General features: G+C 56.2%; 1 protein-coding gene across 19 annotated transcripts in view; it reads right to left on the bottom strand.

Moving 5' to 3' along the window:
- LOC122386798 (serine/threonine-protein kinase MARK2-like) overlaps nt 1-15901 on the bottom strand; it is a 67360-nt gene that overhangs the window by 14046 nt on the left and 37413 nt on the right. For all 19 annotated transcript variants that reach the window (XM_043376396.1, XM_043376400.1, XM_043376401.1 and 16 more), the window contains 4 exons: nt 14071-14124; nt 8297-8345; nt 6293-6486; nt 4187-4322 (listed from right to left, as the gene is read on the bottom strand). In XM_043376396.1, the coding sequence (XP_043232331.1) occupies nt 4187-4322; nt 6293-6486; nt 8297-8345; nt 14071-14124 (433 nt within the window). The remainder of the gene's footprint in view (nt 1-4186; nt 4323-6292; nt 6487-8296; nt 8346-14070; nt 14125-15901) is intronic.

The following is a 15901-nucleotide window of genomic DNA, read 5'->3' as shown; positions in this document are numbered from 1 at the left end:
CCAGCCTGAGACAGCCATTTTCATTTAGCCGCGGCGCGGGTATAAATTGTCACAGCTCAAGCAACGAGCTAAAATGTCAGCACACAGTTTACTAGAACACTTTATGTAACCCACCAATGCCACCATGCCTATAAGCGTGTACTTTCGACACGGCATGTAAGTCTAAGACCATTTAGGTTAAACAGTCATATAACTCAGCCTTATCGCCCAAATAGTCATGATCAGCCACAGTCTGCACGTCACACCAAAAAAAGTCACTTAATCGATTACACCAGTCATAATTTGTCAGACATTTCCCTTATGCAGCTGACCCAGCACCCATACCATCCCTTCCTCTCTTTCTCTCAGAGTCAGCCTGTATCTATGCCACTCATTCCTCCTCCCCTCTCTCCCTCCCTCCCTGTTCCCATGCCGTCCACTCTCTCCCTCTCCTCCCTTCCCGTTCCATCAACAGTGCATGTCGGACCACCCCATCAGCGGGCCGACAGAGCCACTGAACTGCCCACGGAAATCCACCCGCCACTCCGTCATCCTGGCCGGGCGAGGAGCGACGCTACGCCCGCGGGCCAGTCCAGTCACTGGGGAACTCAGAGAGGGTTGGAGTGGGCGGTCATCGGAGGACCACAGATGACTAGAGGACAATCAGGTCTCATATTACCGGTGTTAATTAGATCCCTATTCAGAGATGTAATGAGCTAGGAATGTTACTGAAGAAAATTAACCATACTTCGTGTAATGTATTCCAGAGAGGGATGGGGACGAGCGAAACGATTATTTCTTCTTTTTTTTTCCCTAAGGTTTTTATGTTTTAAATCTTCGAAAGTCAGCTAATAAATTAGCAAAGACTACATCCAAGCTCGCCGAAAGCCTTACGGAAACGGAAGCCAGAATAGAGTCGACCGGCCGGTCTGCAATCATTTAGCATTGACCATTGGGAAGTCTCCATTCTTGGACGACTGCTGCGGGTTAGCAAAGCACAACGAGGTTCGGCCAGCTGCCGGTAGGTGGCAGCCAGGTCACGGGGATGAAGTAGTTCCACTCACTGCCGGTAGATGGCAGGTCGGACGTCCACAATGTCACCGCTCTCGAGTACCACCGCGGGGGGAGGCGCCCAGCCTTCCCCGCAGCAGAGATACGGCACTATCAGCCGCCTCCAATCCAATCGGCGCTATCAAACGGCGACACGGCGACTAGACCACAGGGCCCACAGATGCTCAACTCAACTTGGATGATACCACGTCTGATGAATAATACATCAAAGATCCGTCATCACAAGGCTTTAATTCCACAAGTTCGGGGGATAAAACTACTTTGAAAGTAATATGGAGTATTCAGCTCCAGAGGCTAGGGAAGTACCCGGGAAAACCGCGGGGATATATCACTGTGGCTGAGGTGACAGTGGCGGTGCTGGTATGGAACCCCGAGGGACCTGAAGTAAAGAGGCATGGAACTATGAAGGAATAATGTTTCTGCTGCCCGCAGTGATAGAGAAAAGCTGGGCTGTTGGTAACAGTTGCGTTCCGTGGTGCTCTTCAGTGCCCAATCTCAATGGCTCGCATCCATTGCGGCAGGCAGTTCACATAAACAAATGGACAGACATAGCCCTATAGCCTCCATCCGGTTCGACGAACACTATTTCGCCCTGTCCACAATCATGGGTTTTCAGTTCTCACTCATACCTACTGATATTGTCTAAGATCTCATTCGACTCAGTCTTGATCTGATTCAAACACCGACTCATAACTCCGGCTCCAAACTCTCAGAGCGATTGGCGACGTCAGTCTGTGTAAGCCTAGCCATTGACGCCGCGGAGCTGGCTGGCTGGCTGGGAGTCGACACAACGCTCGATTGGCCTCCAAAGGTCAGAGGGATATTTTACAGCTGCCTAGGTCAGACCAACACTGGGGAACACAGAGTCAGCAGTGAGGCTGGAGCAAGGCAACAGTGAGCTAATAGTGAGACAGTGGAGAGCTGATACTGATACGGCACTGAGAGAACGGAAGGTTCGCACTGAGCCAACATACGCGAGACAGTTGGCTAGCCAGGTGTACATATGTCAACAGCCGATCAGTTGCCATGCTGATCCTTCCTACTACCTCCAGTACTTCCAATACACATAGGTAGCCACGGGACCCTCACGGCCTCACATGCCCGCCCTGAAGACAGACCACCGCCTCGCCGTCTGTCCGTATCGCTGATACGATCGATACACAAATCAACGCTTATCGATACCACCAGCGGTCGGCGTATCGATAAAACATTACCCCGCCGTGCGTGTCCGAACAGCGATCGAACAGGTGGGCTCCCACGCTCACCGAACTTTCCGGGCTGACGGCAAGGGGTGGTGAGTTGGGTCCCCCTCCGCGCCTACACAACCGTGCTCCGCTCAGTCGCGGCCCAGCTCGTCCTAGCTAGAAGAAGCGAGCAGGGTCGGAATCGAGGCAGGATTGGGCAAGAGGCAGGGTCAGGGTTTGAGTAGGGTTGGAGTCGAGGCGAGTCAAGATCGAGACAGGGTTGAATACATGTAAACAGTGTCAGGATTTAGCCAGTGTTGGGCTCCAGGCAGGGTCAGGGTTAGACCCAGATAGAGGCAGGCCCGGATGGTCCGGCGGGGCCACCATCCCGGCCGCAGATGAGCTGTTTGGAGGAGCCGTTTACGAGCGGCGGTATCGATCCGCACCTCAGAGCGGTCCGGCCTCCCTCCTCGGCCGTCCGAACCTCACCGCCCACGGTCCACCCCAGACACACGCCTCAGAGCCGCGCATATCCGCTCAAACGGGGCTAGAACGCACGTCCGATCAGCCGTTCACAGCTGAGGTTCGACGCCACACCTGACCTTTGACAGCCCGGAGTCCAAAGATTAGATAAAACATCACCGGTATTGATGACGCGGGCCGGTCCCTGTAACACGATCAACCACCTCAGTTTCCGAGAGTCAATGTCACAGACCATAACTCGATTTCGGCGGAGCCATCAGCTGAGCGCTGGTTCGGTGACCTTTCTGCTGGATTCTGCAGCACGTATCAGGCCCAACGTCCGGAGCTATTCGACATTCCTGTCGGGACGGCGTCGGCGGACAGCCAGCTCGACGTGACGCCGCCGGCAGCTGTTCGACCCGATGGGACGAGTCGGTTGAGCTCAACAGTGGCGGCGGGAGCAGTGTACGATCTATGGCTGTATTGTAGGGTGAATATTATACAGTTTCTTTACAACCTCCACATTCGTTCTCCAGGCATTGTCATGCCTGTGTCTACAACAGCCAGTGTATCTAGCGATTACTCACGAATCAGTCTCACTGAGTCACTGGCCATCATGTCACATTACTCCATCGCGAATGATAACTTATGACGTCATGCTCCTTCTCCAGCGTGCCCGTTGCTAGGAGCTCAGTCCGTACCATCGAATCTGCGCCGGCCGTCGGTGCCTGTCACTGCGAGTCTGTCCGGGCGGGGACGGCGCCACTGCAGGCCATCTGAAGCACTCTGCGCTGCTCAGCACATTCAGACAACACCGATAAATCCTGCATGACTGATCAGACCCCGACAGCGCCGCCGGGCGGCCGGGCGGCGGCGCGATATATCCACTCGGTCGCGGCTCCAGCGCTGCGGCCGAGTCAACGAGCGTGGCTGGGCGGCGGGCCCACGCCAGTCCGCTGCCAACTTGGACCGGACTCCGCCGCTCGGTACACGCTCATTATCCCCGACCGGCCGGAGTTCTCCTATCACCCGACTGGGTGGGCGGCGGCCGTGCAGTTAGCACACTTGGCACGGATTGTGTTTGGGAGAGTCCCAGACGAGGTCATTATGCGGCTGTATCAGTTGGCACAGTGGTGGCTCCGTCCCTGCCAGGGATTGAAAGGACAGGTGTGCTGCGGAGTGCGGACAGCAGTACACTGTACACTGTACACTGTTGTTGTACACGGCTGTTGTACACTGTACAACAGCCGAGTCCGTCTGTTGTCTTACACTCTTCCCTTGAGCCAGTGGCCAACCAGAACTCAGCAGCAACGCGTAGGCCCAGACTCGGGCAGCGATAAATATGACATGATGCTTGAAATCGTCAGGGGGGGGGGGGGCGACATCTCTATCGATACAAGTCCTTATCACATGGATGCCAGTGGATACCATGGTTGGAATAGGCAGCATTGTCTTGCTTTAGCTCATAGTGGGTTCCACCCAGACCTCACCTTGGAAGAGCTCCGGCGCGGCATACGGCGGGCTGCCGCAGAACGTGTCCAGCTTGCTGCCCACGGTAAATTCGTTACTAAAGCCGAAATCGGCTATTTTGATATTCATTTGACTGTCTAGTAGCAGATTTTCCGCCTGAAACAGAGGGCTCGAGGTCAGATTCGGGGCCGCCGACACACCAACAAACAGCACGCAACGGCGATGGCCTTGGCAGCGTCACAGGGACCATGGCATAAGACAATGACAGATAAACATCCAGCGACAAAAATCACCACATTTCTTATGTGGCAATGTATTGAAATACCGGTACAAATTAGAACAATGGTTGATACTGGCCAACAAAGCACAACCAACGTAATAGGAGCCAGCCAACAATGGCTATACAAAGTACAAACCCAAGGCCGAGATTTCTCCATAACAAACGTTCAGATGTTTCTATACTGACCCTGAAGGGCACTTGCGATGAAAAGTTATACCATATGAAACGTAAGCAATTTACTTTTTATCATATTATATTTCCCCAGTGCCAGTCCCAAATCAGCCGTACTTTCATCTGAGGCACTTTCAAACCGTATTAACTTCGCCCCTCCCCCTTCCCGTCCCCAGTACAGGCCAATGAGTGCAGTTGGCTGAACGGTTACGTCAGAATAATCCCTACCATCAACCGTCTTCAGTTTCCGCTATTGCCCCACAACCGGCGACGGCTGTCTGTTCACCATTCAGCCTGCGACAGTCCACCGCCCACGGCACTCAGGCTTTGTGCATTGCACGTAGTCCGATATCCCCTACGAGTTAGACTCGGGAACACCTAGTTCCACTTCCGACGTCTCCCCGTCCCCACCTGACACGCCCCCATCCCCAGCTCCCCTCCCACACCACGTCCGTCTGTCTGTCCCCCGACACCGCACTGCCGGCCATCTCGGAACTGAACGGTACCCCGGGGAACGTCGCAAACGACGCGGCCGTGCCATCGACGCCGACGAGCGACAAACAACAGACGGGAGCTGATCGCCGCCCGGCCGCGTAAAGGTCACAACAAAACCGGCGGAGAGACCGGCCGACTCAGTGGAGGCTTGTACGCGCGCCCTCCCCAAGGCGACTGTTCAAACGGGCAGGTCCCAGCTGAGCACGGCACAGCGAAGGTCGGCCCGGTTCGGATCAGCTCGGTTCGGTTGGTCGCCTGAATTCCAGCGACACGGGCCGGGCGGCGGCCCAATCACCGGGCTTTGTGTGCCGACCGGCCCCGTGTCGGCAGTTCTGCGAACCAGGCAGCGCGGGCGGGCGTGCGCATTTGCTCGAGTATTAGAGCCGAGGATCGGCGAGCTCCGCCGATCTCTCACACGGTGGACACTCGAGTGGCATCAGCGGGTCGGCTGGGGTCACGATAGCCCCCCCGCCGACCCCCTCCTCACTCCTCTAAGTGGAGGGTCTAGATAGGCGCCTGCCGGCCCGATGAGGGCCACAGAGCTCCGCCAAGCACCTCGCGCCCGTGTCGTGACTGGACCGACCCGCGCGGCATCCGTCTCGGGGATTACACGGGTGCGGCGGAGCATCGCGTGCCGTCCCTGACGGCCGGCCGCCGGTGGCCGCACATTCCTGTACGATACCGACCCGGACTGGGTGTTTGTTTGGGCCGGTGCAGTACCAGCGGGATGATACGACGGGCATACCATCGGCAGTGTGTCAGAGATACCATGACACCGATGATATCACAGAGGTGTCGACAGGGCCCGTAACTCGATCAGCGGATGGTGCCGTATGACCCCCGTGAACCCAGGGTGGCAGTGGCGGTGGGCTGTTCGGGACATACACTGCTCATAGCGTGTCGCCCTCCGAAGCCCTGGTGTTGTGTGGTGAGCAGTGAGGAGTCAGCCAGCGGCAGTAGATCGCTACATAATAGAATGGCTATTCTCTTCATACATTGGCACATTGTCCAGTGTCCAGTGGCCACATCACCAACTAACCGTTCTTCACCTACATAAGTAGGTCACATATTCGTTGACCACTCCTCCACATACTGACTACATCATCCTTCAAGCTGTGGCAACTGACCTCGCCCCTGACCACCCTACCCCCCCTCCCCTCCCCCCACCATGTCTTCTCACCTTCAGGTCCCTGTGTATTATCCGTTTGGAGTGGCAGTACTGGACGGCGGAGACGATCTGCCGGAACTTGAGTCGCGCCTCCTTCTCCTTCATGCGTCCGTGGAAGACGAGGTAGTCAAACACCTCGCCGCCCGAGGCGTACTCCATTACCAGGTAGAGCGTCTTCTTGGTTTCGATGACCTGGTACAGTTTCACTGCGGACGGGCCGAGGTTGGCGGGGATCAGTGCATATTCTACGGTCCAACAAGAGCCATACTGTTGAATTAGGTTGCTGCTGGGAACGTTGCTAGCAAGATTCAGTTCATGTGAGCTAATCATTAGCCAAAATCGCTACGATTGCTGAAGTCGGTGATATTGCAAGAGCTCTGTAAGCTCTACAAGCACGACGCTTTCATACGCACACAGACAGGCCACAAAACAACACAACAGTCGAGAGAAAACGACCCAGACATTGGCAGGGGAGCGGCCGCTGCCACAGGCTCGCTCCATTTCGCTCTCGTGGCGACAGCAAAAACCATTGACTGGTGTCAACCGCTGTCTCGGGGGACGCAGACCATCGGCCCGGCCCGCGCTCAGTTCAGATCGAGCTTAATTCCGTCCCCGGCGCCGTGCAGACCAGTGGGACTCAGCCAGGCCCCGCCGGCCGGCCGACTACTGAATTCCGCTGCCGTCCGCGGCGCGGAGTCGGCATTTATCACCACGGCCGAGGAGCCGCCGCGCCGCACATCAGCATCCGCCGCCGGCGGCGGCCGCTGAACTCCCGCAGCTCCGTGGGGAGCCGCAGCTCTGTATCATATCTGGACACAATAAAACGGTCCGACCGCGCTACCGCCGCTCGAGGTAGCAGCAGACGGCGGCGGCGGCAGGCGCGCCGGCCGAGACGCCGCTCTCCTCTAACCGTATTTTCGGCTTGGTGGCTACGAAATGTCTGACGCCAATTCAGAACCAAGTTCCCCAGCAGTGTCGTGCTGCGGTGTTCGCTTGGCAACACCTATAAATACACTGGTGTATGAAAGCTAACGTTAATTAACACCTCAGGCAGCCTCAAGATTGGATGAGCGTAAATGTGTGGTAGAAAATGTAATTACTGGCCGTTAGCGGTAACTAAATTCCGGACAGAGCTGCCAATTCCTGTTGAAAACCACCGTTAGTAAAATGAGATCCTAGATCGTGGCTGGGCGCCCGCGATGGATCCACGTAACCCCAGGCGCGTGGCTCTCCCTCCCTGTGTCCGTCGTTCCCGCACAGTCTGATCAATCAGCGACCCTGGCAACTGGCAGCGGCGGCGGTCGGCCGGGCGGTGTTTTTGTGACCGAGCCGGCGGCGGCCAGCGAGCTCGCCGGTCATTGGCGGCGCATTTGTGTCAGTCTCCGACCGTCTCCGAGTCAGGACCGGAAACAGACAGAGTGGCCCGCCGGGGGAGGGGGAGAGGGTGCAGGTCGGCGGAGATGACGGGCGCTGATGGATGGGGTCAGCCTTTGGCGACCCGGCCGGCGCGGGGCCAGCCGCCGCGCCGAACCGTCGTCTCATCGACTGACTGACGGCAGGATAGCCGTCAAACGGCCGGGCAGAGCTGCGACAAACGAGCGTCGACCGACGTCATCACCGCTCCGCCCTGCAGTGATATAAGGTCAAGGCGACTACTGCTCAGAATGGGACGGCTTATGGTGAGAGTGAGGCGGCTTCTGTTCAGAGTGGGACGACTACCACTCTGAGCAAGGACGGATGATGCTCAAAGGCTTCTGCTCATAGTGAGACGGCTGGTGTTCAGGATGGGGCGGCTTCTGCTGAGAGTGGGGCGGCTACTGTTCACTTTCAGGGCGAAGGCGGCTCCTGCTCAGGGTGGGGCAACTATTGCTCCGAGTAGAGAGCAGCGTCACCACACCGAATGACGTGGGGAAAGACAGCAAAGACACGCATCGGACAGGCGGTCGGGTAGATCCCCCACTCCCCCGGTCACATTGCTGAGCCATGTGACTCTCGCTCCCAATCCCACCCACTCACCGATGTTTGGATGATCGAGCATCTTCATTATCCGCACTTCCCGAAACAGCTGAAACAGGAGAGGCATCGCGTCAATCAGCCGCCCACAGTTATAGCCCACACGGACACCCCATACGCAGCGCGCACATGGACATCCAGGCCAGCCACGTGCTTGGTATGGAGTCCCGTCACTCACACACCGAAAGGTGACACTTGCAGAGAAGATCGAAGCTATAAGAAACAGTCACATGAGCCCTCCGAACGCAATGATCACCCTTTCCATGCGGCTGGATGTAAAAGTGTAAGGGTATGGGGAGCATATTGTAACTTACACTGCATGTTGCTTCCTGAAAGATAATCCCCATTAGTACATAAGAGGAATCAGTAATGAGTCACTTTTTAATACGGCTTTCGCCCACCTCTCATTGCCTGTCAGAGCCGACGGTTGACCTTTCCTGGAGCATCCGCCACGCAGCGAGGAGGAGAAACTCATCTCGACAGAGGATTTCCAAATCAGTCGAAAAAAAAACATGAATACGAACTAGATCAGCCCGTTCGGGCGGAAACACACTCGAACAACATCCGTCGGTTCGACGCGGCTTATCTGGGATCTCTGCCGCTCCGGGGGGCTGCGGCAGCGGCGGCACGGGCGGCAGTCGCCCCCGGCCGGCCGGCTGACGGATGGCGCCGGTAATGGGTCGGAACCGGAGCGGCGGCAGCCACCTCCGCCGCCGGAGCGCCACCACTTCCGCGGCGTGCCACCTCGCGGAAACGGTCGGCACCGAGCGCCCACTGAGCGCCCACAGGCCGGTCCGAGCGGGGCGACCGGCACCGGCAGCACGGGAGGGACCGGGGGCGGCACCGGCGGCAGGGCTGGTGGACGGAGGCGGGCTGCATCCTCTGCTGTCTCCAGACCGGCACGAAAGGTCCGTCAAGTGAAGGTCACCTATCCGTGCTTCTATCCTCAGGATACTGAAATCCTTCTCCTCCACGCCGCAACCCCCCTCCGGGCTGGACAGGCAACTTTATCTCATGCGGGCTGCTCCCTTGGAGCGGCACCGCTGCTCCTGAGGGAGCGCACCCCGTAGCCGGGTGCAGTGAGTGCCTTGGGGCTGGGTGGCCTGTCCTCTGGACGGGCTCAGCCCCGGCGACTCACTAGGGTGCCTGCCCAGACCAATGTCTCCCCCTAATTCCTATCATCCTTCCGGCTCTGCAATGGTCTTGTCGACCGAAAGGGCCTAACCCAACAAAACAAACAAACAAACAAGTGAAGGTCACCTAGATGCTGCATTCTAAACTCCGTGTCCTGACAGCTCGACTCCGGCCATTCTAGTGTCGACAGCCGGCAGCTCTGTGTCGACAGCCGGGCTTCCACACCTCTATCCTGGCAGACGGCAGTCATTCTCACAGTTCGATCTCTGGCAGACGGCCTCCTACAGCTCTGCCCTAGCTTCCATAACTCAGTGGTCGCAGCTCGACTCACTGCAAGCTCTGCCCTGCTAGCCGGGCTCCCACAGCTCTGTGATCGCAGCTCTGTCCTCCCAGTCTGGCTCCCACAGCTCCCCGCGGGCGGCCCGGCGATCGTTAGTCGGCCGGCCGGACCTCCATTCGACGCTGGCCATCTGGCACTCAGCCGCGATTACCGAGTGACGGTGCGGCGGCCGATCCGCCCGCTGCCAGCCATCGGCTCATCAGGCCGGTCCGCAGTGCGGCGGCGGAGAGCAGGCTGATCTGACCGCGACACCGCCGCACCGGCGCCCCTTCACAGACCGACACACCGCGCTGGCGCCCCTTCACAGACCGACACACCGCGCTGGCGCCCCTGGGGGAAGGGGACACTTCACCGGCGCCCCTGGAGGGAAAGGGGCTTAATAATAGCGCCCCTGGGAGAAGACGGCCCACCGCAACGGCGCCCCTGGGAGAAGGGTCACGGCACATGCGACCCTGAGGGTACTACACCGCCGAAGTTAAATGGCACACTGCGGCCTGACCTTGACTCCCTGTGGGGTACACCGCACCACCGACTGTAACCGTCTGGGGGCAAACCTCAGCCCGACCCTGACCCCGAGTCGCGGGCAGGGTACAGAGACGGAGCGCTGGAACGACTCACGTGGGTCGCTCCGACCTCTCCGTCCCATCACCATGAGTATTGTCTCAGAGGCTGGCTTACAAGAGAGACGGGGTTCCATGGGCCAAAGGCGGTATGAAGATTATCCCACCATACTACTATGCATTTCAGACCCCATGAGACCCTGTTTTTCGGCGAGAATTTCTCCAATTTTTGTCCAATCAGCTTGAAATTTTGGCATACGGTATTTCAGCTCAAGCGCCAATTTTTGTCAATATGGTCTCTTAACAAAATATTAAAATTTAGAGCACCTGTCGTTGGCTCGTAATGTTAATCAGTTTTTGCACCCGGATAGAGGCTCGCTCGCTGCCGCACCGGATTGGATAGGAGCGCTGGCCAATCACGTTACGCCGGGCCGAACTTAACTCCGCCCACTGGCCGTGACCGCGATGGGTCTATGCCGTTTCAGTCGGCGTCAGCACCGCGGAGAGGTCGCATCAGGACCGCATACTGGAGACAATGGAGCTGGCAAAGTTGTTTCGGGACGAAAGCCCAAAAATTATCCGTTCGAGGGCAGCGGTGTCCTCTTCTCCATATTTTGGTATTTTAACGTCGAACCAGCTCATAATTTTCATAATGATCAGAGGCCAGTTTTACCAACAGAACAATAGCCGCCTGCCGAATCTGTTTGCGGAGACTGCTTCAGATACGGAGCGTAAAAAGCAAAGCCCTATCTGATTACGTGCCCATCGCGTTTACGCTCCGTATGTGAAGCGGTCTTTAGGTGAAAATTTCCGGCAGGCGGCTATTTTTCTGTTGGTAAAACTGGCCTCAGAGTCAGAGTAGGATCAATTATAGGACCGAACCGGCCGTAAAAGAAAAGATAGATGAACTATTGGACTCTGGGCACTTATTTACACCGGAGTTACACCTATCTGATCGTCAGGTTGGGTCAGATCACTATACCCGATTACCTGTGAGATCATGCGTAAGCCTCCACATGACCCAAAAATATTGATATATTTGGCAGCTTCAATAAATGTTTCTGAGGAAGGCGCAGAAAGCAACAAAGTAGAATGAAGACTAATGTCGCGGGCGCGGCCGATTGCCTGGGGCATCACTCTAGCGAGACGGCCGTATTCGTGACTCGTGAAGCAGTGCGGGGCGCCGGGTGGAGCAGAAGCGTGATGTGTGATGTGTGGTCGAATCGTCCTTTATCGCTGTATGTGTTATATTGTTAAGACGTGCACAAAAAGAAATAGGAATGTGTCAGGCGGATGTTGAGCACTATACGGGAACGGTCAGCACTATACGGGAAAGGTTTCGCAGGAAGAGCTGTCAGGCCTACAGCGCTCTAGATACATAAAAATGCTCCGACATAAAAGGTGTAGAATTAAGAAACACATTTTTTTTGTAATTTGGACTTAGTCTGACCTGATACATAATTTTACGCAACCATTTGAAATCAACAGCGTCTTTTATGTGCGTTTTTCACAAGCCCCGAATCTTGTGTGGAATTTTATATTTTTGTGACTGAACAGGAAGTACCTACGTACATTTGTGATAAATACAAAGTCAAGGGCTTCAGCTAGTGCGTTACTTATGCCCGCTTTTTTTGCTCATTCGATGAAATTACGGTTGCAACAACTGCAGTCTGCACGGCAGCTACGCTCCATGCGAGCCGCCCCGGTGCGGCAGCCACCACCGCCCGCTCCACACAGCCGACTGACCGGCCAAGGTCACCGCCCCGTCCGCCGGGAGGGCGGAGCTTAATGGTCACGTGTTTGTGACGTCATGCGTACGCAAGGATAGCCTCTACTCCACTGACGGATTTACGGAGCCGATTTTAACATTACGAGGCAACGACAAGTACCCTTAAGTTTAATATTTTGTTAAGAGACCATATTGATGAAAATTGGCGCTTGAGCTGGAATGTCCATTGTGAAAATTTGAAGCAAATTGGACAAATATTAAATAAATTATCGCCAAAAAACAGGGTCTCATGGGGTCTGAAATGCATAGTAATACCATTTGGCTGAAAAACAAAACAAAAATGCACCAAAGCTTATCACGTAAGACGACGTAAGCAAACCATAATTTAAAATAATTTTTGTTTCAAAATGCAGAATGAAATTCGGCCAAGCCTACCCTTCGTTTAATCTTTAAACGTTCCATTCAACGCAGTGACTCAAGTATTATTGCGACGTTCGAACAAATTTTCTCAGAAATAATGCTGATATGGCAGCTATCATCAATCACAGCCAAACAATTCTTGACTATGCAACAAAGACGACCCAGCCCGCCGCCATTGGGCACATCTGGTCCAAATATGACCCTGAACTGAGTCCAAACTGCTCCATTACATCTCTGGAGCATCGAAGAAGAACTGGGGCTGGAGAGCATCACACAATAGTTGACCACTGTTGAAATGTGTGGCATGGCATTGTTCAAACCACCATCCACTCAAGACAGATATTTTCACAGCAATGGATGGACAAACAACATTGTACGTCGTCCCAAAGGCAAACCATCTAGCCAAGGCCCCGCAATCTTAACAGTATCCAGCCACCATCCCATCACCAACCCACCACCACCATCCCATCGCGATCCCACCAAGCCGAACACCCGTCACGCTCTACTAGACAAACGACGCGGCTCGGTCGTCACGCCGACAACTCGCCCGGGACAGAGAGCTAGCGGAGGGACCGGCCGCATCCGGACTCGACCTCACGGCTCACCGACCACAGAAACCCGGCTACATATCAGCCGGCGGATTCATGAAATGCAAAGTCAACATCTGCTGGTAGTCTATCAGGGACCAGCTCCGGCTGCTTCGGCCGGGCCCGGCTGCTTCGGCCGGGCCCGGCGCAGCAGTCACACACTGGGCCGGTCATTTGCATGACACCGTCGGCCCGCCCGCCCGCTCGGCCAGCCGGCACAGGCCAAGGGCAGATTAGGGTGCCGGGTCGGCCCGTGGCAACAGAGACCAGCCGGCCGGGTGGGAGTGGAGGAGGGGAGGGGTAGCGAGGGCAGGTGATACCGACAACGAAAGGTCAATAGGCGCCTGGATGACACCGGCCGAGGACTTTGAGCCGAGTTGATTGCTGCGACAATGGCGGCGCCACCGCCTCGGAAAATGGCGGAGAGCGACCTTAGAGCGACCTAGAGCGACCGGAGAGCAGCGGTCGGGGGACACATTTAGTCCGGCAGAAGTCGCGGACCGATTTAGCCCGGTGGAGGATGTACAGATCCGGATCCCTACACATGTCGACAGCACTTCTATTCTCCCGGTCACCACGCCTCACTACACCTGAGGAGCGTCCGGGACCGGTATTTTCAGCACTGTGTGACCGTTCGTAATCTCCGGGTCATTGGGGCCGGGTTCCCTCACCCCTCACCCACTCAGCCTGTGTCGGTGTCCCACAGTCATCGATTTGTTCGGTGGGTACACCTGTGCCGCCTCCTCACAGCAGTCGTGCCGAGTGTGTGTGAGACAGGGACCCCTTACCACCACTCCCCGTGTCATCCCAGCGATCCTGCACCAGTCATCACACATGCCCCTAACCTCCTCTCTCTCTAAATCACCCTCCGGTCCAGTCACCATATCAACCCTAGCCGCCCTGCCATGCCTGCCCTCCTCTAACCATCTCATCTATCTCTCTCTCCCTCTCTCTCTCTCTCGCTCTCTCCCCCCCTCTCTCTCTCTCTCTCTCTCTCTCTCTCTCACCTTTTGTAGACTGCCCGGGTTCATCTGCGTCTTGTCAATTATCTTAATGGCCACCTGAAACGGAACGGGAGAGACCAATCAGACTCCGGTGGAGCGTTCATCAAATGAAAGGTGAGATCGGCAGCCCGCCCCGGTGGCAGAGGGAGAGAAGCTGGGGAGAGGAACGGAGGAAGGCTGAATGGAGGCAGTCAGGTGAGGCGAGACAGACAGAATGGGAGAGGGAACGGGACTGGGGTGGGACAGAACGAATAGTGAGACACTGCTAAACACAGCAGACAGAGTGGTGAGATATGAGGCTGAGGTGACGAGATACGAGTGCAGGGCGAAGACAACTGAATGAGACACTGATACAAAACGAAGAATGGTGCTGAGACACTGAGACACAACATGGAGGCAGTTGGTGAGACGAGGCATACTTTCAAGAAGAGGAACCGAGACAATAGACCTGTGGTAAGACACTTTAGGCACTGAGACAGGTAGGAGGCAGGTGGTGAGAACGGAAAACGGACAGCGTAGATTGAGCGAGACACGGCGGAACAGGTGGGCGACACACAGAGCCGAGTTCAGCCGTGACGGCAGCGGCGGCGAGTGAGGCCACGCTGACAGAACAGGGCCCGCCCCACACCGCGGCTCAATGCGTTGCCCGCTTCCCATGTCCGGCTGGGGGTCTGGGTTAAATGCGCCACGGCTCAAACCGTCTTGCAGAAATTACATAATGTAGACGATAATTTCTCCAAAAATATCTACTTCTGCCAGGATATGATTCATCTCATTCTAAATTCTAACTGAAAATACACTTATCATCAGCCATGTCAGCCTTGAAAAAGCCGACTCAACATAGAGCGCAATGGTATAACCGAGAGCATTGTCGTCTCCGGGATGCCACATCATAACGCCCTGTGCCAGTACTCAAATAAAACCGACGCCGAGGGTGGTGATAAAGGTCTGAACGACGTAGCATCAACCCAGAGTGCGAAAGTGTTCCGAGCCAACCAGGATCTGAGCCAAAGACGGGATCATCAACATTCCTCGCCTCCAGTCGACCTAGAGTAACCTATACAGATCACCTCCTCCCTCCAGCGAATGAAGTCAGTGCGTCATCGGTGAGGGGGGAGGGGGCAGCATCTCCGGGTGACGCAGTCAGTTTCGGAAAACCGCCCCGCCCCGTGCCGTCCGCGGCGCAGTGCATGCCGAGGTCGGGAGGCGGCTGTGTACAGACTAGTGTGTACTTCAGGGACGGATCAACATCGGCACTGCGTCAGCTCTCGGTGCAACAGCACCCTCGGGGCGGTCGAAAGGGAACACCGTGACGCCATACCAAGGGGTCTGCCGAACAGAGCGGAGGACGGGATGCCTGGAGTCAGAACCGAACCAGCCTCCCTTCGCGGAGCGAGAACGCTGACGGTAGTTTCTATCATCCAGCAATCACAGCCTCCCAGTCACCGTTGCGTGCGTGAGCGCTGGCGGACGGCAGCTCACGGAGCCGCTCACCGCAGTTCCGAACACCCGCCGCAAAAACCACCGTCAGCGCACTGATGTTTTCCGAGTGGCACATGTTTTCCGAATAGACGCGATAACAAACAACCTGAGAGCGTGTCGAGACGACAGTGCGGCGCCCGTCTTGGATAAATAATCAGCTATGCCGCGCGGCCTTGGTCGGTAGATTCTCTGCACCGCAGAGTCCACGGGCTCAAGTAGGACGCGTGCCGAGAAGATACGGGTCAGGACGCCGCAGCGCGGAGCGACAGACTACCAGGTGGAGTCGCTGACACATAGGAGGGCGAGGATGACACGCCAAGACAGTCTCTCCCAGCCAAACCAGGCCACAGCG

The sequence above is a fragment of the Amphibalanus amphitrite genome, unplaced genomic scaffold, assembly GCF_019059575.1.
Source record: "Amphibalanus amphitrite isolate SeventyFive unplaced genomic scaffold, NRLGWU_Aamphi_draft 000263F_arrow, whole genome shotgun sequence".
NCBI lineage: Eukaryota > Metazoa > Arthropoda > Thecostraca > Balanomorpha > Balanidae > Amphibalanus > Amphibalanus amphitrite.
Note: the sequence above shows the minus strand (reverse complement) of the source record. Positions and strands in the feature narration are given on the sequence as shown.